This window comes from Heptranchias perlo, chromosome 6, assembly GCF_035084215.1.
Source record: "Heptranchias perlo isolate sHepPer1 chromosome 6, sHepPer1.hap1, whole genome shotgun sequence".
In the NCBI taxonomy this organism is placed as follows: Eukaryota; Metazoa; Chordata; class Chondrichthyes; order Hexanchiformes; family Hexanchidae; genus Heptranchias; species Heptranchias perlo.
In genome coordinates, this window is record NC_090330.1 from 108,186,755 (window position 1) to 108,209,201 (window position 22,447).

Genomic DNA, 22,447 nt, shown 5'->3' on the forward strand with positions numbered 1-22,447 from the left:
ATCCAGAGCTAATAAGGGAAAAAATTCCCCTCTGACTCCCTCAGGTCATTAAAACCAGTCCAGGACCAAGTGTTATCTATCAAGACACTTGCCGTCTATGTTCCTACTCTTATAGAGAGTTGTGGTTTTGAACTTGTGATTTTTGATCTCTTTCAGATATGGCGAATGGTCTCTGCGAGGATTATTTGCCTCGACCTTAAAGACTTATTCTGCAGTTGCCTTCTTATCTACAACTTTAGAATTTTTGAACGAAGATACGGCAGCCGAAAATTTGCAGTATGTATTGTTTATTGAACATTTTACCCATCAGTTATATTTGTATCTTCAGCATAGACCGGAATGACTTGTATCTTGTCTTGCTTCCTCGTCCTGAAAATCTGATAGAAATATCTGCACCCTCCGTAAACTTGAGCTCATCCAAAACTCTGCTGTCCGTATCCTAACTCGCACCAAGTCCCGTTCACCCATCACCCCTGTGCTCGCCGACCTACATTGGCTCCCGTTCCGGCATCGCCTCGATTTTAAAATCATCATTCTTGTTTTCAAATCCCTCCATGGCCTCGCCCCCTCCCTATCTCTGTAACCTCCTCCAGCCCTGCAACCCTCCGAGATCTCTGCGCTCCTCCAATTCTGGCCTCTTGCGCATCCCCCGATTTTAATCGCTCCACCGTCGGAGGCCGTGGCTTCAGCCGTCTGAGCCCTAAGTTCTGGAATTCCCTCCCTAAACCCCTGCGTCTCTTTTCCTCTCTCTTCTCCTTTAAGACGCTCCTCAAAACCTACCACTTTGACCAAGCATTTGGACACCTGTCCTAATATCTCCTCTCGTGGCTCGGTGTCAAATGCTTGCCTGACTGCGCTCCTGTGAAGCGCCTTGGGACGCTTTACTACGTTAAAGGCGCTATATAAATGCAAGTCGTTGTGGTTGATTCACTGAAGCTGGTGTTACACATGCAGAAGCCACTGACTGGAAATGTCATACTGGGGCAGTAGGAGATGTTCTGAGATCGGGGTTAAGGTACGTTGTTGGGATAGAATGGAGTAGAGGGCGTTATACATGACCTGAGAGAGCTTGATGCCAACACAACAGCATAAAAATAGAACATGTTCCATTGCCTGACACGAACATCTCTTCACCTCGATGAAAACAAATACTTCAGCATTTAAAACAAACAGTGCACTGGTTACATTTCTGAGAAAGTTATAATCCTACACGTTAGGTTGTTTCATGTTTAAAAGACATTTGAACAGACTTCCAATGAGATGTGGTGCAGAATATATGAAAACTGTAAAACATCAAAAGTAGTATAAGAGGAAACTGACCCAGAAGCTACTGTATCAGGAATGTTTAAACAGGAAACAGTTAGAAAAGATTTAGTAGCAATCTGACCCTGATTACTCACCATTAATTCAGTTGTGAGTGAGTTTAAGTCAATGCACTAAAAATATCCTTCGCATGTCTCCCCTCCCCTCCCCCAAATTCAGGCTTCTTGATTTTTTTTTGCACGTAAATGAAAAGTAGGTAAATGTGTAAGTAAAAATATCGGCTTTTTTGTAATTTTCTTTCACGCAAATTGTGTTTTGTGCATAGTCCTTAACGAGGGTTGAAGTGTGGAAAACAATTTGACACTTTTTTTTAGTTCATTCTTGAGATATGGGCGTCGCTGGCAAGACCGTAATTTATTGCCCATCCCGCAAACCTTATGTGGCTCGGTGTGAAATTTTGTTTGATAACGCTCCTGTGAAGCACCTTGGGACATTTTACTGCATTAAAGGTGCTGTATAAATGCAAGTTGTTGTTGTTATTGGCCTTCTTCTTGAGCCACTGCAGTCCGTGTGGTGAAGGTTCTCCCATAGTGCTGTTAGGGAGGGAGTTCCTGGATTTTGACCCAGCGATCATGAAGGAACGGCCGATATATGCCTTAAGTCAGGATGGTGTGTAACTCGGAGGTGATGGTGTTCCCCTGCTCCTGTTGCCCTTGTCCATCTAGGTGGTAGAGGTCGTGGGTTTGGGAGGTGCTGCAGCCACGCATGATAAAGGTTACACTCTTCTGACTGTAATTAATTGAATGCATTAAATTTTAACTATCTTCACCTGCAGTTGGTTACGTTGAAAGTTGTTATCTCTTTCCTGTAGTCTTTCCTTCTGGGTTCCTGGGTGCTGTCTGCATTAATGGACTTGCTGCTCGTGGAAATCCTGCAACATACACTTGACATGTCTGTGAGCATCTTGCCATCTGGTTTGTAAGTTAACATTAATTTCTTCTTGTTTTATTTTGTTCCAGACAAACAACAGGTTACCTATGTCTTGTTTCCCCCCCTGCCCTCCCCTTCAACTTCAGGATTTAAGCATATAATCTGGGTTAACGCTTCACCACAGTAACGACTGAATGTTGCATTGTTGGAGTCTTTTGTCTTTTGGATGAGATGATTAAACCGAGGCCCTTTCTGGTGGGTCAGATGGACAGTAAAGAACTCGCCACAATTTTTTGATGAAGAGCAGGCAGTTCTCCTGCTATCCCGGCTCACACTTCTCTCAAACCAAACAAATAATAAACAGATTAACTGGTCATTCATGTCATTTGCTGTTTGTGGGACCTTGTGAATTACTTTAGGACGTTTCTGAGAAGTGATGAGACACTATTGTCATTAGCTAAAAAGTAAACCCATTGATGAGATAGATACAGACCAGCAGAGGAACGGGAGAGAAGACTTAAGGCTGTAATCACTGTGCATCTCGTTACGTTACGACAATTCTATGTTCGTTTTAAGCCTCGCAACGTAAACCTTGTCCTTCCTTTGCCAATTTAATGAATCAAACCTAAAGTGTGGCAACATTACATAAAATATTAGTTATTAATGCAGCTCTAAATTAATTACTGATGATTTCCTTGGTCCGCAATGTGGTGGAATAAACTCTGAAGTGGCTGTCAGCCGTGGCTCAGTGGGTATCACTCTCGCCTCTGACACAGAAGGTTGTGGGTTCAAGTCCCACTCCAGAGACTTGAGTACAAAATCTAGGCTGACACTCGTAGCCCAGTACTGAGGGAGCGCTGCACAGTCGGAGGTGCCATCTTTCAGGTGAGACGTTAAACCAAGGCCTCATCTGCCCTCCGAGGTGGACGTAAAAGGTCCCATGGCACTATTCGAAGACGAGCAGGGGAGTTCTCCCCGGTGTCCTGGTCAATATTTATCCCTCAACCAAAATCACTAAAAAAATAGATTATCCGGTCATTATCATATTGCTGTTTCTGGGACCTTGCTGTGTGCAAATTGGCTGTAGTGCTACATTACAACGTAGTAAACAAAAGTACTTCATTGGTTATAAAGCGCTTTGGGACGTACTGAGGTCTATTGAAATGCAAGTCTTTTTTTCTGTGGGATCAGTTGGATGCCGTGGTCTTCCGTAAAAGGGGGAAACAACACTCTCCTAGAATTTCTTTCCCTTTATTGCCACTTATTGGACAGAAGTGGCTCTCTTTTTGGATTTGATCTTCCAGAGCTGCTCAATGCGAGATGAATGAACAGTTAATCCGTCATACTTTTGAGGGGCAAAAATACTTTGAGCGCGAGCGAATCAGCTGCCCGTTTCACAACGTGCCCGATCCCCTTTTCCACGGAACAGAATATCGCCGGCCGTGTAGAACGGGCTGCTGATTTGCTATCACCCCCTCCATATTTCAAACACTGTGCTGCTGAAGAAAATATCGCAAAGCCCTTGTTGTCCTTCATACCATGGAGCAGGCTGATTTGCTAAATTTCAGTAATACTCAGCTTCCAAGGGCAGTAACCAAAGTGTTGTTGACAATGCCCTTTCACAGTGCTGTGCTAAATTAGACGTGGGAATGATTCACCTTTCATTTTAATTCAAGCTGGAGACAATTAAGGTACTTGGCAAAAGAGCCAGAGGTGAGACGAGGAGATTTTTTTTACGGTGAGTTGTTACGATCTGGAATGCGCCGCCTGAAAGGGCGGTGGAAGCAGATTTCATGGCAACTTTCAAAGGGGAATTGGATAAATACTTGAAGGGGAAAAAATTGCAAGTCTATGGGGAAAGAGCAGGGGGAGTGGGACTAATTGGATCGCTCTTTCAAAGAGCCGGCACAGGCATGATGGGCTGAATGGCCTCCTTCTGTGCTGTATGATTCTACGATTCTATTTGAATTTCAAACCGCAGTGTTCATAGCAGTTTGTTTCGAAATTTTCTCTTGATCTCTCGAGCTATTGTCTTGCTTCCCATTTAATGGTCGTGTAGTTGGTTGGAAGATGTGGCCTGTCTTTTTGTTAGGTGATTTGATTTACACAATGGAGGCCAGGTGCCACACCATAGAAGGGCTCTATGGTGATAAAGGTGACGATGAACAAAATCGCTCATCCCTTTGTGTGGAACTGATGGGAGAACATACTATACTGTATTGTTAATCTAAATTGAGCTCATAATATAGACCGACACTTCAGTGCAGTACCGAGGCCCTGTCTGCTCCCTCAGGCGGACGTAAAAGATCCCATGGCACTATTTCGAAGAAGAGCAGGGGAGTTCTCCCCAGTCTCCTGGTCAATATTTATCCCTCAAGCAAAATCAGTTTTAAAAAAAACAGATTCTCTAATTATCATATTGCTGTTTGTGGAACCTTCCTGTGCGAAAATTGGCTGCCGCGTTTCCTACATTATAACAGTGACTACACTTCAAAAGTACTTCATTGGGTGAAAAGCGCTTTGGGATGTCCTGAGGTCGTGAAAGACGCCATATAAATCCAAGTTCTTTCTTTAAATGACACCGTAGAAGTTTCCGCTTCGAATAAGCTTTGGATTTCCCACCCTAAACCTCTCCGCCTCTCTCTCCTCCTTTAAGACGCTCCTTAAAACCTACCTCTTTGACCAAGCTTTTGGTCACCTGTCCTAATCGCTCCTTATGTGGCTCGGTGTCAAATTTTGTTTGATAATCGCTCCTCTGAAGCAACTTTTGACATTTTACTACGTTAAAGGCTCTGTATAAAAGGTTATTGTACCCATGATGTCAGCGTCAGTTGGATACGACTGCAAAAGATTGATGCATTTTTTTTGTTGATTGTTCCAAAATGTGAGATTTGACAGCTATTCGAGCTGAGATACAGACATATTAATGAGTCCGAAGGGCATTGTAAATAATGAAGTTATGCTTGCGTCAAGTTATACTGTAGCACACATTAACCCCTAGCTATAACTTTTTAATAAACCACCTACTTTAGTAATGAAGGGTATTTTAATGGCTGGTTCCCTTAAATAGAATTTTTCTATAAAATGCTTGCTATTAAACGTTTTTCAGATGAGCTCAAAAACAATTTGAGTGGCACACATCTGCAAAATATATCCGAAATATCAAGTTAGTTAAAACTTTACACATTTCCTATGTAAATGGGATTTTTGTTTGAATAAAGTGTTCAGCTCCTTCACTGCCTTTCACTCTGGCAAAATACCAGCTGATCCATTCTGTTTCACTGATACTCAAACCAACTTGTTGGTCACCAAGATCCTAATGATCACAAGATCAAAAATAAATATGGATAAAAAGGGCCATTTAGCCCACCCATCCAGATTGACGCTACAGCAACTCACCACCCCCCTCCCACACCCACCACCATCGAAGCATCCAGCTGTCTCTCAAATGATTCCAGCTATTTTGTCTTAACTGTTCTACCTAGAAATCAATTCTGCACGTTGATCACTCTTTGTGTGACGAAGAACCCCCCTTGAGACCTGTCCTAAAATTGCCTTTTGCTGTTTGAAATTGTGTCCTATTGTCCTGATGTCCTGATTTTAATTTGAAATACTGTTCCAGAATTATGTTGTTGTCCCTTTCAAAGCTGAAAAGCTGGAGTCTCTCTAATCTTCTCTTGTCCACTGGCTCTAGGGATTAATCTTGTTGTTCTGCTCAGTACCATCTTCAGGTCTGAATGTCTTCCTTGTGTCCTGGTGATTAAATACTGGACACATTGGGCCAAGTCTTACTGGAAAAATAACGACGCAGGCCGTTATTAATGCACAAATCGGCCTGCGAGTTCAGGGGATGAAGAGAGACCCCGTGTGTTGCAAATCTCCAGAACTTGCTGGTCGATTTACGCCGCTCCTCTGTTTGTTTCGCCCTTAGCCTCCCCGTTATTTTTAAGAACTTGCTGGATTTGCACATTAATTGCCCATAAACTCACCGCAAAACGTCGGGGTTCATAATTAATACCATAAGTACCCTTTTAACAACGTCATAATTGTTAATGCAATGCCAATCAGTCTCTCCGGCCCAGAAACGGAACAATTTGAACTGTTGAGTCTCATTCCTGCAGGTAGTAAATTCTTCTTTGAGATATAAAAAATTTCAAATTATTAAATTATTTTCTTTTTCTTTCTGTCTCTTTTTTTTCTCTCTCTCTTAATCCAATCTTTCTTTCCCTCTCTTTATTTCTCTTTCTGTACCTGATTCGACTCTAATTCACCCTATTTCCTTCTCCATCGTTCCTCTGTTTCTTTCTCAATCCTTAGATCTCACTGGTGATAGAGTGCTGGTCCCGTCGTTCACTAAGGTTCCAGATGCCCCATTGCCCTCACCGCCCCGTTATCAGCTCGCATTTTCCAGCAAGTTATGCCGCAAACATTTTTTGAGCTGAAGGCTGCAGGATAAAGTCTAACTGACAGTGCACGTCGTGAGATGCCCCACTGCAGCAAGGTTTGGCCCATTTATCCAAGGTGTGAACTGAACAGAGCAGTGTACAGCTTAAATGTAACTTCTTCTGACTTGCTGATCTAGCAATATAGTGGCAAAGAGGTTAAATTACGAAGAGGCATAATTTAATTACCAAAATATTCAACTTTTCATGAAGTGATGTAGAAGCATTTATTCAGACTAAACTTGACGAGAGCTGTTTTACAGAGCGTTATATAGAATTACATTCACCCGCTGTCCTGGCCAACATTCTTCCCTTGGACAACACCATCAAAAACAGATAAATTGGTCATTCATTCTTCTGGCTGTTTGCTGGTGCCAATCACGGCAACTGTGCTCCCATACAAAACAAGAGTCACTTCTCTTCAAAAGCATTTCGTTGTGCAAAGTACTTTGAGACATCAAAATGTGACGGGGCAGTATTTGTTATTTTCCTTTTTAAAAGACGTGTCTCGTCGGCTTTCGTTATTTACAAATCGCTGATGTTCACATTACTCAGTGAGTGGAAGCTTCCCGTTCTGAAACTTTTCCTTCGCACACTCCGAAGGTAATTTCGATAGTAGATGACGCTGATGACTCTGGCCTGAAAGTGCTTTGATACTATATAATACAGGATTATGTCAAGACAGGTGCTGAGGTTCATCAAGAATGTAGTAAAGGCAGCCCAGACGTTGAAATCACCGTGGCCACTTTGTAACAGTAAGAAAGCAAAACAGATGTGATACGGAACAAAACAAACCAGCACCTGAACAATAAGCGTCAAGATTATTTTAATCGACTTTTCTTTAATTTTCGGCTTGAGTCTAGATGTTTTTCCTTTTAGCAGACTGTTGATGATGATACAGTAGCATCCTATCATAATGAAAAGGGGAAGGAGGAAGAAGAAAATGATTCTAACAAAGTTTACACTGTTGGCTTCCTTCAAGTGAATGATATCGAGCATTTTCAAGCAGGTTGTGAAGTCGGAGACCTTGTCAGGGTCATTCTTTGAAAACATAAATGGCAGAACAGACACAATGGTCATGATCCAGATACCAATGCAACTTGCCGCAGCTTTGCCGATGTTACGAAGCTCCTTGTTGTGTTTGGGTTGGACGACTGCCATGTAACGGTCGACACTGATGAAAGCTAAAAGCCACAGGGCTATGCTCGGGTAAAATACGGTCAGGACGGCATTGATTCGGCAGAAGACGTCACCAAAGGGCCAGTAATTCTTCCCATAGTAGATCATACGAAAAGGCAGCAGTATTATGAAGATGAGGTCCAGCAAGGCAACATTCATCATGTATATGTTCACAGATGTGCCTTTTTTTGTGGTGCAGCTGAAGACCCAGATTGCAGTTACATTAACAACCAGTCCAATTATGAAAACAATGCTGTAAAAGACAATCGCACCAATTCTGAACTCTGGGGGCTGCTGGTCCGAGAGGCTGTAGTTCTGTATTTGCATTTTTAAAATGCTGGTTTAAGACTTTCATAACCCTGCAACAAAGGCGTATGAACAAAAAAAAGAAATTAATATTTGATAAATGCATTTTTTTTACATAGAATTTACAGCACAGAAACAGGCCATTCAGCCCAACCGGTCAATGCCGGTGTTTATGCTCCACACGAGCCTCCTCCCTCCCCTCTTCATCTCACCCTATCAGCATATCCTTCTATTCCTTTCTCCCTCGTGTGTTTATCTAGCTTACCCTTAAATGTATCTATGCTATTCGTCTCAACTACTCCATGTGGTAGCGAGTTCCACGTTCTCACCACTCTCTCGGTAAAGAAGTTTCTCCTGAATTTCCTATTATATTTATGACCTCTAGTTTTGGTCTCCCCCACAGGTGGAAACATTTTCTCTACGTCTACCCTATCAAACCCTTTCATAATCTTAAAAACCTCTATTGGGTCACCCCTCAGCCTTTTCTGGAGAAGAGTCCTAGCCAGTTCACTCAGAATGAATATATGTTTTTAAGTCTGAGAAACTTTATAAGATGAGAAAGACCATCCATTCATATGGCCATCCCAAAGCATTTCACAACAAATGAATTTACTTTTGAAGTGCAGTCACTGTTGTTATTTAAGAAAAAGCAACAGCCAATTTGCTCTCAGATTTGCCACAGCAGCAACCAAGAATAATAAAGCAAATGTTTGCTGAGGAAAAAAATCCAAATGTTTCAAAAGTAGAGGATGATCTCAGCAAAACCAACTAAAGCATGGAGCAAAATGCACCCGAGGGTACATGAAAACCCTCTCTCTTTAAGAAGCCTGCTTTCGTTAGCCCAGTTTTTATGCAGAAACACCACTGTGTCAGCCAGTGAGTTGGAGACGGGGCAGTACTTACGCAGGACTCACAGCCAACGGTCTATTTTACAGCAAACCAAGTCTATTTACTCAGCCAACAGCAAACAGAGTCTGTTTAAAAAAAGGAGCCTGCAGCAAACAGAACTTGTGACCGAAACTGCAGCAACCTCTCCCGATAAAAGCAGGGTGATTTCTCCAGCAAAATACAGTGATTTCAGGATTGTTACATAATGCAAATTGATTATTTCTCCAGTAAAATGCAGTGAGTGGAAGACAGTTACGTAATGCAAATTATGTGTGTAAAATCAATCCCAGTCAATTACAGCAGTGTGTAATTGATGGGGGAATTACCCAATCATCCCCACTCTGGCCGGAAATAGTCACGACGTGCAGTCCTTTTTATGGGCAAAGCTGGCGCTGTGAACAGAGACTTGAAAATTCAGCGTGATGTAAAATTCAGCATGCGACCTTGTCCACGCCATTTAAGTATTTGTATGGGGCATGTGCTTGCTTCCGTTTTAGCCTCTGAATCGCCCATTGGAAAATTTGATGCCCTGTGAATTAGTCGCCCGATTTTCTGACAGACACCACCCCCCCACTGCTGCAGAATTGGGCCCGTTGAGTGTGACTGTGTGAGGGAGTTGAGTTACCAATAAAAGAGATAAGATTTGTAAACCTAGCCCTGGTTCAATATCAAACTGGTTGTGTTAATTTAACTACCTTACAGGTAGTCAGCACCTGGCTGAAGATTGACCTAAACCAACTGAACAAGGCGAAAGTACATAGATATAATTCTGATCTTATCAACTAGAGGATGTAACAGTGTCCTTGTTTTTTTTAAAAAACAAAAGTTAAGCTTTTTATCTCTTAAAGAATACAACCACAAGTAAACCAGATTGGTTTAAGATATTCTATGTATTCATTTGTATTCTCTGCAGTGTTACTTGATTAATACAGTGAGGTGCATGATCACTGAGTTCTAGTTCTTTTTAACACATATACTCTGCTTGTACAGCAATGCTGTTCTGTTAATTAGACTAAGCATAGAAAGAAAACCCTTTGACTGGTGAGAGTGAAAACTTTTCTACAGATAACGTTCAATTGAATTTGAGTGCTGCATTGTTCCTCATAGAATCATACAGCAGAGAAGGAGGACCTTCGGCCCATTGTGCCAGTGCTGGCTCTTTGAAAGAGCTATCCAATCCTTGTTAGAGTTTAATTGGAAAGACGTAAATAATTGATAACTTGAACTTTCAGGGAGAGACCAAACTACTAATTTAACAGTTACTGTAACCTGATATATTTTACTTTTATGTTAATTTTATAAATTGGTGTATCTCTAACTGAATATTACAGTATTCTAAGTTTGATTTTTGTAAGTCTGATAAAGACCAGGTCTTTGTTAAAGCACAGTAAAAGTTTTGTGAAAATCAGTGTTCTGAGACTTATGGCCTTCACAGTACCGCACAATGCAATGTGTATAATTTCCACATACCTTTTTCTGTTCCTCAAGGAAGGGTTGACTAATTGTTAGAGTTTGGGTTATCTTTAAACAAATGATTCAACACTAAAATAGAACAATGTTTCAGACATATTCTTACCTTAAGTGGACTGCTTCGGACAACAAAATGTCAAGAAGTCGTATTGAACAAGTACAGGAAATATGTGTTTCCCCTTTTTCTTGTAGCTGCTTCACAGGGTTCTAAAAAAAAAACCGTGAACGGTTTGCAGATTGATGTATTTGGTAGAAGCGGAAGTAATGTCACCACTGGTTAAATTAAACTTGACACCAGTAGTCTTCAGAGCAGACTCTGCCTTCCTCATGTTAGACTTGATGAAGGTCTTTCACTTTTAACGCATGCCTTTAGTTTTTTTTTCTCTATCTGCTTCATACCGTTATTGTAATTATACCAAAGTGCCAAGCTTGGGAAACGTGCTTGATTTAGGAAAATTTGCTTCCCATTTTAGATAAAAGTAATCACCAATCCAAGGAATTAATGGCCTAATTTTCCTTGAAATAAGAACTCCCAAATACTAATTTTAGTTACAATGGATTTATCGGAGAAACGTACCTATTGGAATGCCGCTCTCTGATAGTGGTAGGAAATTAAAAAGAAAAAAATACTATTTCAAAATGTTAAAATCTTGATTGCATGTACAGATAAGATTCTTTATTTGGCAGGTATGAAAACCGCATGCTGTCAACAGGAAATGTGCTTAATAGGAACATACTGCATTTAAATTTCCACAAAGCCTATAAACTCTTAAGATATTTGTGTAATTTTCTACCACAGGTCATGTTAAAATAATTGAAGTAGATACGACAACTTAAAGCTTACAAAACTAAACTTTTTCCATCAATAGTAGGTGACATGTTATTGAACGCCACCCTAACATTAGTCACATTCTGGTAGTGTTTCGTTTAACTTTGGCCATTGAGACTAGATTTTTAGGGTTTCAGAATTAATGTTCGCAAACAAGGCAGTCATTATGAAGCTTCAGTAATTATAGAGGCCTGATTCAGGAACTTCGACTTGACTTCTTGGGGCTTGTGCAGTAACAGCTTCTGTCATCATAAGTAATAAAAAAAAGGAAGTGTTTCTTTCAATTCTGTTTTTTTTATCTGTGACACTGATTTCCAAAAAATAAGAATTATATATTTGCTTTGAAACAAAAACACTATTAAGTAAATGGTGCTAGCATTGTAATTACTGCGACAGGAGATGCAGTAGGATGGATTCCCAGATTAACGTGGGATGAATTGGTAGGGTGTAGGTTCAGTTGTAGGAATGGTTATAGAATCATTGAATCATAGAATCGTACAGCACAGAAGGAGGCCATTCAGCCCACTGTGCTTGTGAACGCTCTTTGAAAGAGCTATCCAATTAGTGGGAGGATAGAAGATTGGGAAGTCTTCAAAAGACAGCAAAAAGTAACTAAAGGATTGATTAAGAAAGGGAAGATAGATTATGAAAATAAATTAGCAAAAAATATAAAACCAGATAGCAAGAGTTTCTACAGTTATATAAAAAGAAAAAGGGTGGCTAAGGCAAACGTAGGTCCCTTAGAGGATGAGACCGGGAAATTAATGGTGGGAAACATGGAGATGGCAAAAGTGCTGAACAAATATTTTGTTTCAATCTTTATGGTAGAGGACACTAAGAATATCCCAACACTGGACAAACAGGGGGCTCTCGGGGAGAGGAGCTAAATACGATTAAAATCACTAAGGAATTGGTACTCAGTAAATTAATGGGACTCAAGGCGGATAAATCCCCCGGACCTGATGGCTTACATACTAGGGTCTTGAGGGAAGTGGCAGTAGGGATTGTGGATGCTTTGGTAATAATTTTCCAAAATTCTCTGGACTCGGCAAAGGTCCCGGCAGATTGGAAAACTGCTAATGTAACACCCTTATTTAAAAAGGGTAGTAGGCAGAAGGCTGGAAATTATAGACCAGTTAGCCTAACATCTGTGGTGGGTAAAATTTTGGAGTCTATTATTAAGGAGACAGTAGCGGAACATTTGGATAAACATAATTTAATAGGACAAAGTCAGCATGGCTTTACGAAGGGGAAGTCATGTCTGACAAATTTGCTTGAGTTCTTTGAGGACATAACGTACAGGGTGGATAAAGGGGAACCAGTGGACGTAGTGTATTTAGACTTCCAGAAGGCATTCGACAAGGTGCCACATAAAAGATTATTGCTCAAGATAAAGAATCACTGGATTGGGGGTGATATTCTGGCATGGGTGGAGGATTGGTTATCTAACAGGAAGCAGAGAGTTGGGATAAATGGTTCATTCTCGGACTGGCAACCTGTGGCCAGTGGTGTTTCGCAGGGGTCGATGCTGGGTCCCCAACTCTTTACAATCTATATTAACGATTTGGAGGAGGGGACCAAGTGTAACATATCAAAGTTTGCAGATGATATAAAGATGGGAGAGAAAGTAGAGAGTGAGGAGGACATAAAAAACCTACAGGGGGATATAGACAGGCTGGGTGAGTGGGCGGAGATTTGGCAGATGCAATACAATATTGGAAAATGTGAGGTTATGCACTTTGGCAGGAAAAATCAGAGAGCAAGTTATTATCTTAATGGTGAGAAACTGGAAAGTACTGCAGTACAAAGGGATCTGGGGGTCCTAGTGCAAGAAAATCAAAAAGTTAGTATGCAGGTGCAGCGGGTGATCAAGAAGGCCAACGGAATGTTGGCTTTTATTGCGAGGGGGATAGAATATAAAAACAGGGAGGTATTGCTGCAGTTATATAAGGTATTGGTGAGACCGCACCTGGAATACTGCATACAGTTTTGGTGTCCATACTTAAGAAAAGACATACTTGCTCTCGAGGCAGTACAAAGAAGGTTCACTCAGTTAATCCCGGGGATGAGGGGGCGGACGTATGAGGAGAGGTTGAGTAGATTGGGACTCTACTCATTGGAGTTCAGAAGAATGAGAGGCGATCTTATTGAAACATATAAGATTGTGAAGGGGCTTGATCGGGTGGATGCGGTAAGGATGTTCCCAAGGATGGGTGAAACTAGAACTAGGGGGCATAATCTTAGAATAAGGGGCTGCTCTTTCAAAACTGAGATGAGGAGAAACTTCTTCACTCAGAGGGTAGTAGGTCTGTGGAATTTGCTGCCCCAGGAAGCTGTGGAAGCTACATCGTTAAATAAATTTAAAACAGAAATAGACAGTTTCCTCGAAGTAAAGGGAATTAGGGGTTACGGGGAGCGGGCAGGAAATTGGACATGAATTTAGATTTGAGGTTAGGATCAGATCAGCCATGATCTTATTGAATGGCGGAGCAGGCTCGAGGGGCCGATTGGACTACTCCTGCTCCTATTTCTTATGTACTTATGTTCTTAGTGCCACTCCCTGCTCTTTCCCCATAGCCTTGCAAATTTTTAGTTTTCAAGTATACACCCAATTCCCTTTTGAAAGTTACTATTGAATCTGCTTCAGCCACCCTTTCAGGCAGTGCATTCCAGACCATATCCACTCGCTGCCTAAAAAAATTTCTCCTCATCTCGTCCCTGGATTTTTTAATCAATTATCTTAAATCTGTGTCCTCTGGTTACCGACCCTCCTGCAAGTGGGAACATAAGAACGTAAGAAATAGGAGCAGGAGATGGCCATCCGGCCGCTCGAGCCTGCTCCGCCATTCAACAAGATCATGTCTGATCTTCTACCTCAACGCCGTTTTCCTGCACTATCCCCGTATCCCTGGATGCCTTTAATATCTAGGAATCTATCGATCTCTGTTTTGAATGTACTCAATGACTGAGCCTCCACAGCCCTCTGGGGTGGAGAATTCCAAAGATTCACCACCCTCTGAGTGAAGAAATTTCTCCTCATCTCGGCCCTAAATGGCCTACCCCTTTATTCTGAGACTGTGACCCCTGGTTCTAGACTCGCCAGCCAGGGGAAACATCCTCCCTGCATCTACCCTGTTGAGCCCAGCATGTTTCTCCCTATCTACTCTACCAAAACCCCTCATTAGTTTTGAACACCTATATTAAATCTCCCCATAAACTTCTCTGCTCTAAAGAGAACAATCCCAGCTTCTCCAGTCTCTCCACATAACTGAAGTCCCTCATCCCTGGCATCATTCTGGTAAATCTCCTCTGCACCCTCCCCAAGGCCTTGATATCCTTCGATAATGTGGTGCTCAAAATTGGACATAATACCCCAGCTGAGGCCTAACGAGTGTTTTATAAAGGTTTAGCAATAACTTCCTTACTTTTGTACTCTATGCCTCTATTAATAAAGCCAAGGATCCCATGTGCTTTTTCAACAGCCTTCTCCACTTGTCCCGCCACTTTCAAAGATTTGTGTATGTACGCCCCCAGATCTCTCTTCCTGCACATCTTTAAAATTGTACCATTTAATTTATATTGCCTCTCCTTATTCTTCCTTCCAAAATGCATCACTTCATTGGACTTCACACTTCTCTGCAGTAAATTTCATCTGCCACATGCCTGCCATTGTCTGATTATGTCTACGTCTTACTGAAGTCAGCTACTATCCTCCTCACTATTTATGACATTTCCAAGCTTTGTGTCATTTGCAAACTTTGAAATTATGCCTCCCATAACCAAGTCCAGGCCATTAACATATATTCCCTGCTCTTGTCTGAAATAGTGACATGGGATCTTTTACGCCCACTTGAGAGGGCAGACGGGGCCTCGGTTTAATGTCTCATCCGAAAGAGGGCACCTCCAATAGTGCAGCACTCCCTCAGTACTGCACTGAGAGTGTCAGCCTAGATTAGGCGCTCAAAGCCTCTGGGAGTGGGACCTGAACGCACGACCTTCTGACTCCAGCATGAAATGCCATAGATGGTAACCGGTTTTAGTACAAAACGTAAAGATTGGGATCCCTTTTTATTGGAAAAAAAATGTGGGTGTTTGGGTAATGACATCACTGGAACCTTCCTTTCTTTTTTACACACAGAAAAATTCTATTTAACCCTTTCATTATCCCAACTTTTCCAAACGGCATAACTTAAGGGATCACGTCCTTTAAGATTGAAGCTTAACAGATTCAATTGTTGAGCCCTGAAATTTGCTATTCCTTAGGAAAAATTTCTTTTTTAACTTTGAAATTAACAACATCTTAAATGGAGAGTTTCCTAATATCTGCATGTTGGATACATTCCAATTAAACTTTTGGCAGTTACAGTTTTGTTATAGGATCGTGAAATGAGTGACAGTTGACATCTCAAAAGTTTTGGCCCCGTATATTCATGGCTCAACATTAAGTTAAGCGTATAATGATTCCATCCATATCATAGAATCATAGAAGGGTTACAGCACAGAAGGAGGCCATTCGACCCATCGAGCCTGTGCCGTCTCTTTGTAAAAGCAATCCAGTTAGTCCCATTCCCCCTCTCCCCGTAGCCTTGCAAATTTTCTCCCTTCAAGTATTTAACCAGTTCCTTTCTGAAAGCCACGATTGAATCTGCTTCCACCACTCTTTCAGGCAGTGCATTCCAGATCATAACTACTCGCTGCGTAAAAAAGTTTTCCTCATGTCGCCTTTGGTTCTTTTGTCAATCACCTTAAATCTGTGTCCTCTGGTTCTCGACCCTTCTGCCAATGGGAACAGTTTCTCTCTATCTACTCTGTCTAGACCCTTCATGATTTTGAATACCTCTATCAAATCTCCTCTCAACCTTCTCTGCTGTAAGAACCCCAGCTTCTCCAGTCTATCCATGTAACTGAAGTCCCTCATCCTTGGAACCAGTCTAGTAAATCTTTTCTGCACCCTCTCTAAGGCCTTCACATCTTTCCTAAAGTGTGGTGCCCAGAATTGGACACAATACTCCAGTTGGGGCTGAACCAGTGTTTTTCAAGGCTCATTCATAATTTCCTTGCTTTTGCACTCTATGCCTCTATTTATAAAGCCCAGGATCTCATATGCTTTTTTAGCTGCTTTCTCAACCTGTCCTGCCACCTTCAAAGATTTGTGCACATATACTCCCAGGTCTCTCTGTTCCTGCACCCCCTTTAGAATTGTACCATTTAGTTCATATTGCCTCTCCTTTTCCTTCTTGCCAAAATGTATCACTTTGCACTGCTCTGCATTAAATTTCCTCTGCCACGTGTCCGCCCATTCCACCAGCCAGTCTATGTCCTCTTGAAGCCTATCACTATCCTCCTCACTGTTCACTACACTTCCAAGTTTTGTGTCATCTGCAAATTTTGATATTGTGCCCTGTACACCCAAGTCCAAGTCAATATATATCAAGAAAAGCAGTGGTCCCAGTACCGACCCCTGGGGAGCACCGCTGTACACCTCCCTCCAGTCCAAAAAACAACCGTTCACCACTACTCTGTTTCCTGTTACTTAGCCGATTTTGTATCCTACTGCCACTGCCTCTTTTATTCCATGGGCTTCAATTTTGCTGACAAGCCTATTATGTGGCACTTTATCAAATGCCTTTTGAAAGTCCATATACACAACATCAACCACGTTGTCCTCATCGACCCTCTCTGTTACCTCATCAAAAAACTCTATCAAGTTAGTTAAATATGATTTGTCTTTAACAAATTGGTTTGTTGGCTTTCCTTAATTAATCCAGACTTGTCCAATTTTGTCCCAGATTATCGTTTCTAAAAGTTTCCCCACCACCAAGGTTAAACTGGCTGGCCTGTAGTTGCTGGGTTTATTCTTACACTTTTTTTTTGAACAAGGGTGTAACATTTGCAATTCTCCAGTCCTCTGGCACCATCGCCATATCTAAAGAGGATTGGAAGATTATGGCCAGCACCTCTGCAATTTCCACCCTTACTTCCCTCAGCAACCTCGGATGCATCCCATCCGGACCGGGTGACCTATCTACTTTAAGTACATCCAGCCTTTCTAGTACCTCCTCTTTATCAAGTTTTAGCCCATCCATTATCTCAACTACCTCCTCTTTTACTGTAACCCTGGCAGCATCTTCTTCCTTGGTAAAGACCGATGCAAAGTACTCATTTAGTACCTCAGCCGTGCCCTCTGCCTCCATACGTGGATGATCTTTTTGGTCCCTAATCGGCCCCACCCCTCCTATTACTACCCATTTACTATTTGTATGCCTATAGAAGACTTTTGGATTCCCTTTTATGTTAGCTGCCAGTCTCGTCTCATACTCTCTCTTTGCCCCTCATTTCTTTTATCACTTCTTCTCTGCACTTTCTATTCAGCGTGGTTCTCACTTGTATTATCAACCAATATAGAAGGTTCTGCAAACAATGATGCAATAGAGAGTTTTTTTGAGGTCAAAATTAGAAACTTTGCAGTAAAAGAAACAGTTGGAAGAAGTAAAATTCTTCACACTTTATTTGACTGGACGATAGATTTTTGTTTTTATACTGGCATTCCGAGAGTTTAAGTAGTCTTTCATACTGAGACGATACTGGGGTAAATTCATACCTTCGCTGCCTAAGTGGTAATCTGGTGGACCAGATTCCGTGCCCTTTGTAGCAACCTGCCCAATTTTCATCCTGTTGATTTCATGATGGATTCAACAGCGGGTGGGCAGATTACCGCCCAGGTGATAAGGAAAGAAAGAACTTGCATTTATATAGCGCCTTTCACCACCTCAGGATGTCCCAAAGTGCTTTACAGCCAACAAAGCACTTTTTGAAGTGCAGTCACTGTTGTAATGTTGGGAAATGAAGCAGCCAATTTACGCATAGCAAGGTCCCACAAACAGCAATTAGGTAAATGACCAGATAATCTGTATTTCGTGATGTTGGATGGATGAGGGATAAATATTGGCCCAGGACACCGGGAGAACTCCCCAGCTCTTCTTCTAATAGTGCCTTGGGATCTTTTACGTCCACCTGAGAGGGCAGACGAGGCCTCGGTTTAACGTCTCATCCGAAAGACGGCATCTCAGACAGTGCAGCGCTCCCTCACTACTGCACTGGGAGTGTCAGCCTAGATATTTGTGCTTAAGTCCCTGGAGTTGGACTTGAACCCACAACCTAATGACTCAGAGACGAGTGTGCTACCAACTGAGCCAAGGTGAAAACTTGCCCCACTATCTTATTTTCCCAAGTGTCCCTCATCCTGCTTAAACGTGGAAGTGGTAAAAACACAGTATGTGAAATGTGGCTTGTTTATATGCCCTTTTTCAGCCATTTATTTTACACACAAGATGTATTTGTCTGAGGTTCGTATGATGCAATCGCAACAAATTAGCATATAACCACCTGGGGGGCCAAAAAGAAAATAAAATTGATCAGCATTTTATTTTTAAACCAAGTACGTATTTTCCTGTGCGAGTTGGTGGCGCACAGATCGTCTGTGTCGGTCTGTCTGCAATGGAGATGCAGAACAAGAAGCTGCATTGAATGTTTTCCTAAAATCAACATTTCCTCTTCGTACAGCAGCACTGTGCCCAAGAACCACAGTTAGCATCCAAATGGAGTAGGTTGAATTAAACTTTCACTTTGTGTAATACTAACTTTGTTTTGATACAATGTGTGGGACATACTGTGACTTTAGTTGGTCTGTAGAATACTGCTTTAAAAAGGTCATTGCCAAAATTATATTTTGCGTGTGTAAACTTCAAAAGGCTTATTCTGCAAGTACTCAAAGTGAGCGTACTTTATTTAAATTACAATTTGGGTTGCAGTCCTGCACACAAGGAGCCTTTATAGTATTTTGATTTATACACATCGAGTCGACAGCTCGCAAACAGGCCATTCGGCCTAACTGGTCCATGCCGGTGTTTATGCTCCACACGAGCCTCCTCCCTCCCTACTTCATCTCACCCTATCAGCATATCCTTCTATTCCTTTCTCCCTCATGTGTTTATCTCGCTTCCCCTTAAATGCATCTCTGCTATTCGCCTCAACTACTCCTTGTGGTAGCGAGTTCCGTATTCTTACCAGTCTTTGGGTAAATTCATTCAGTATTGGATTTATTCGTGATTATCTTATATTTATGATCTCTAGTTTTGGACTCCCCCACAAGTGGAAACATTTTCTCTACGTCTACCCTATCAAACCCTTTCGTTACCTTAAAGACCGCGACGAGGTCACCCCTCAGCCTTCTCTTTTCTAGAGAAAAGGCTCGCAGTCTGTTCAGCCTTTCCTGATAAGTCCATCCTCTGAGTTCTGATATCATCATTGTGAATCCTTCTTTGCACCTTCTCCAATGCCTCTATATTTTCTGATAGAGAAAATCATACCTTTGTTTCCTGTTTTCTATCATTCTAACTTACCTCTTCATCCATCTTCTACCTAATCCCTCCATAGTCCGCATTTCCCTTGGCACTCTATGCTCTGTGAGCTCCCGGATACCTTAGTGAGTAAACACACCAATTCACACCACCCAGAAGGCCCAAGGTTCAATTTCCAGATCTCGGTTGGGCAGCTGTTCAGACACCACCAATGAATGGCCTCCAGTGTTTCTGAATTAGGGAGGGGAAATTCAGTTCTGAACACCAAGGCGATAGCCGTGGCTCTGTGGATAGCACGCTCACATCTGACTCAGAAGGTTGCGGGTTCAAATCCCACTCCAGAGACTCGAGCATATAATCCACGCTGACACTCCCAGTGCTCTACTGAGGGAGTGCTGCACCTTCGGAGGTTCCGTCTTTCGGATGAGACGTTTAAACCGAAGCCCCGAACACCCTCTCAGGTGGACGTAAAAGATACCATGGCATTATTTGAAAAAAAGCAGCGGAGTTCTCCCTGGTGTCCTGGGCCAATATTTATCCCTCAACCAACATCACTAAAACATTATCTGGACATGATCTCATTGCTGTTTGTGGGAGCTTGCTGTGCGCAAATTGGCTACTGCATTTCCTACATTACAAAAGTGAGTACACTTCAAAGTACTTCATTGGCTGTAAAGTGCTTTGGGACGTCCTGACGTTATGAAAGGTGCAATATAAATGTTACATTTCATTTCTCTCTCGCTATCTCTTTCCTTTTCTTAATTTAACCATGAATGTAAAGGAATGTAAGAACTCCTTTTTTCTAGTCAGACTGATGGCATGTGAACATCTTTTTCTTTTGCCTTGATTTATTAATGAACCTTTCCTGTTGAAAGCAGAAAGTTATATTATGGCCTATCCATAGGTGCAATTGCCTGCGGGCAGTATTTAAGGTTTTCTGCCTGATGGTGAATATTTTTGACTAAACCAGTAAATGGCACGGAACTGTTGGGCCGAATGGCCAGTTTCTGTGCTGCACGTTCTATGTAATTCTATGTAACTTTTAAAAAGGAAGAACGGTATTGTTTTTTAGCTGAAGCTAAGATTTTCTAAATCAAGGTGTATCATGCATCTGGACAGGAAGTTTGCAGTGGAATTTTTGGATCAAATATGTCTCTACAGAAATCTTTCAGTAATCTGAGAGATTTATGCGTTTGAGCAGGAGTGGGTCAACTTTCCTGAAGATAGCGTGTACAGTCTACTCTTAATTGTTTTTTAATTTGAATTTTTTTTCAAGCACTAAATGTCTCCTGTGCTGTTTTATTTAAATTGCTTAATTTGAATAGCTGGATGATTGACTTTGAATTAATAGGAGCAGACTATACGCCCCGTGTCTTATGTTGGCTAATGGAAGGGGCTGACAACTTAGAAACAATTTACATGGGTTTTACATAACTTCCAGTTCATACCAGACATTATCAAGTATGTTCTGCACACAAGATATTATGCAAATTTTGATGTGATTTAACTATTTCCATCAAAATTCATGTCTTCAAAGATGGAAGCTCTGTATATATTAATTATGCAGAACTACTGTTAATAATGGATCACTGAGAAATCCAAGAGTACCCCCTGCTGGATTTTGAAATACAGGATTGGCAGTGGTCTGTGTAAAGACATGTTTTATATGCTTCTTCTAACAGCTATGTTTGTGACTAATTAGTTAAGGCTGTTACTAATTAGTTAAAAGCATTGTACTTATTAAACTACAGAACTTTAAACAGTAGGGCATTCTGTTGCATTTTTGCTTGTTTTCTTTGGTCCAGCTGCATTGCAAAGGTTTGCAATGGTGGTAAGGTTCAAAAATGAAAGTAATTTAGCCCTTTATATGGACTCAGGAAAAACACATACTGAAATACATTTTTGGTTTCTGTAGCTCGCTAGGGTAAGTGGATTACTACTGTGCACATTATCAGAAAAATATTATGCAAATAAAGTGGATTTTATTCAGCATGCCATTAACACATTACTATGTAAAATACTAAGCATGCATTTAACTAGGAAATGGTAACCATTTTATGATGTTTTAATGTGTATGAATATTTTCTTAGACTTATCCTTAATCAGTGCAATGGTTGAGTATCAAAGTAATCGCCGGGTACAGCTTTGGTTGAGTTATTGGGCTGGATTTTGCGCTCACCGTTATTTATGTGCAAACCGGACAGAATCTTCCGGCGACTGCACGTGCGCAGTTAAACGTGGAAATCGTGAAGTTTCTGTCTTGAGATGCAATGCTCCTCCAGAAGCTGCACAAAAACAGCATCTCGCCGGCTGACTCATCATTCAAATACAATGAAAGGCGTGAAGTCCTTTCACTGACGTCCTAGATACGGACTAAACTCACCACAAAAAGTTACGGCTCGTCCATTCTGATGTGAGTAACTGTTAAATGGCGTGGTGAGTCTTAATTACTGCCAAACGACCCCTCTGGCACTCAAAATTAACTTCTACAAGTGTGGAGTCTCATTCCTTCAGCTTTTAATTATTGTTGGACAATTTTTTTGAAAAAGTAAATAATTTTTTTTAACTTCTTCCTTCTGTCTCTTTATTCTTGCCCTCTCCTCATTTTGCTTTCTGTACTTGATTTGACATTAAATTCACTCTTCCAACTTACACTTCCTGGTTCAGACTCTGCGCTGTTATTAACGATACTTCAATCTGATTGCTTGAGGAGACACAGAGTCACTTGCCCCGTTCACACAGGTCCCAGATGCCCTGTAGAGGGGGCTGCGCTGTTTGGA

General features: G+C 41.5%; 2 protein-coding genes across 5 annotated transcripts in view; one reads left to right on the forward strand and one right to left on the reverse strand.

Annotated features, from left to right (window-relative positions):
- Positions 1 to 22,447, forward strand: part of ubac2 (UBA domain containing 2) — a 153,885-nt gene that overhangs the window by 18,901 nt on the left and 112,537 nt on the right. For all 3 annotated transcript variants that reach the window (XM_067986595.1, XM_067986596.1, XM_067986594.1), the window contains 2 exons: positions 157 to 276; positions 2,135 to 2,241. In XM_067986595.1, the coding sequence (XP_067842696.1) occupies positions 157 to 276; positions 2,135 to 2,241 (227 nt within the window). The remainder of the gene's footprint in view (positions 1 to 156; positions 277 to 2,134; positions 2,242 to 22,447) is intronic.
- On the reverse strand, positions 6,849 to 10,700 carry gpr18 (G protein-coupled receptor 18). Of its 2 annotated transcripts, XM_067985509.1 has the most exons (3): positions 10,585 to 10,700; positions 9,307 to 9,400; positions 6,849 to 8,173 (listed from the first exon to the last, which is right to left on the reverse strand). In XM_067985509.1, the coding sequence occupies exon 3, from the start codon at positions 8,139 to 8,141 to the stop codon at positions 7,161 to 7,163; it is 981 nt and encodes a 326-aa protein (XP_067841610.1). In that variant the 5' UTR covers positions 8,142 to 8,173; positions 9,307 to 9,400; positions 10,585 to 10,700; the 3' UTR covers positions 6,849 to 7,160. The 2 variants fall into 2 exon arrangements, with proteins under 2 accessions (XP_067841610.1, XP_067841609.1); XM_067985508.1 differs by lacking the exon at positions 9,307 to 9,400.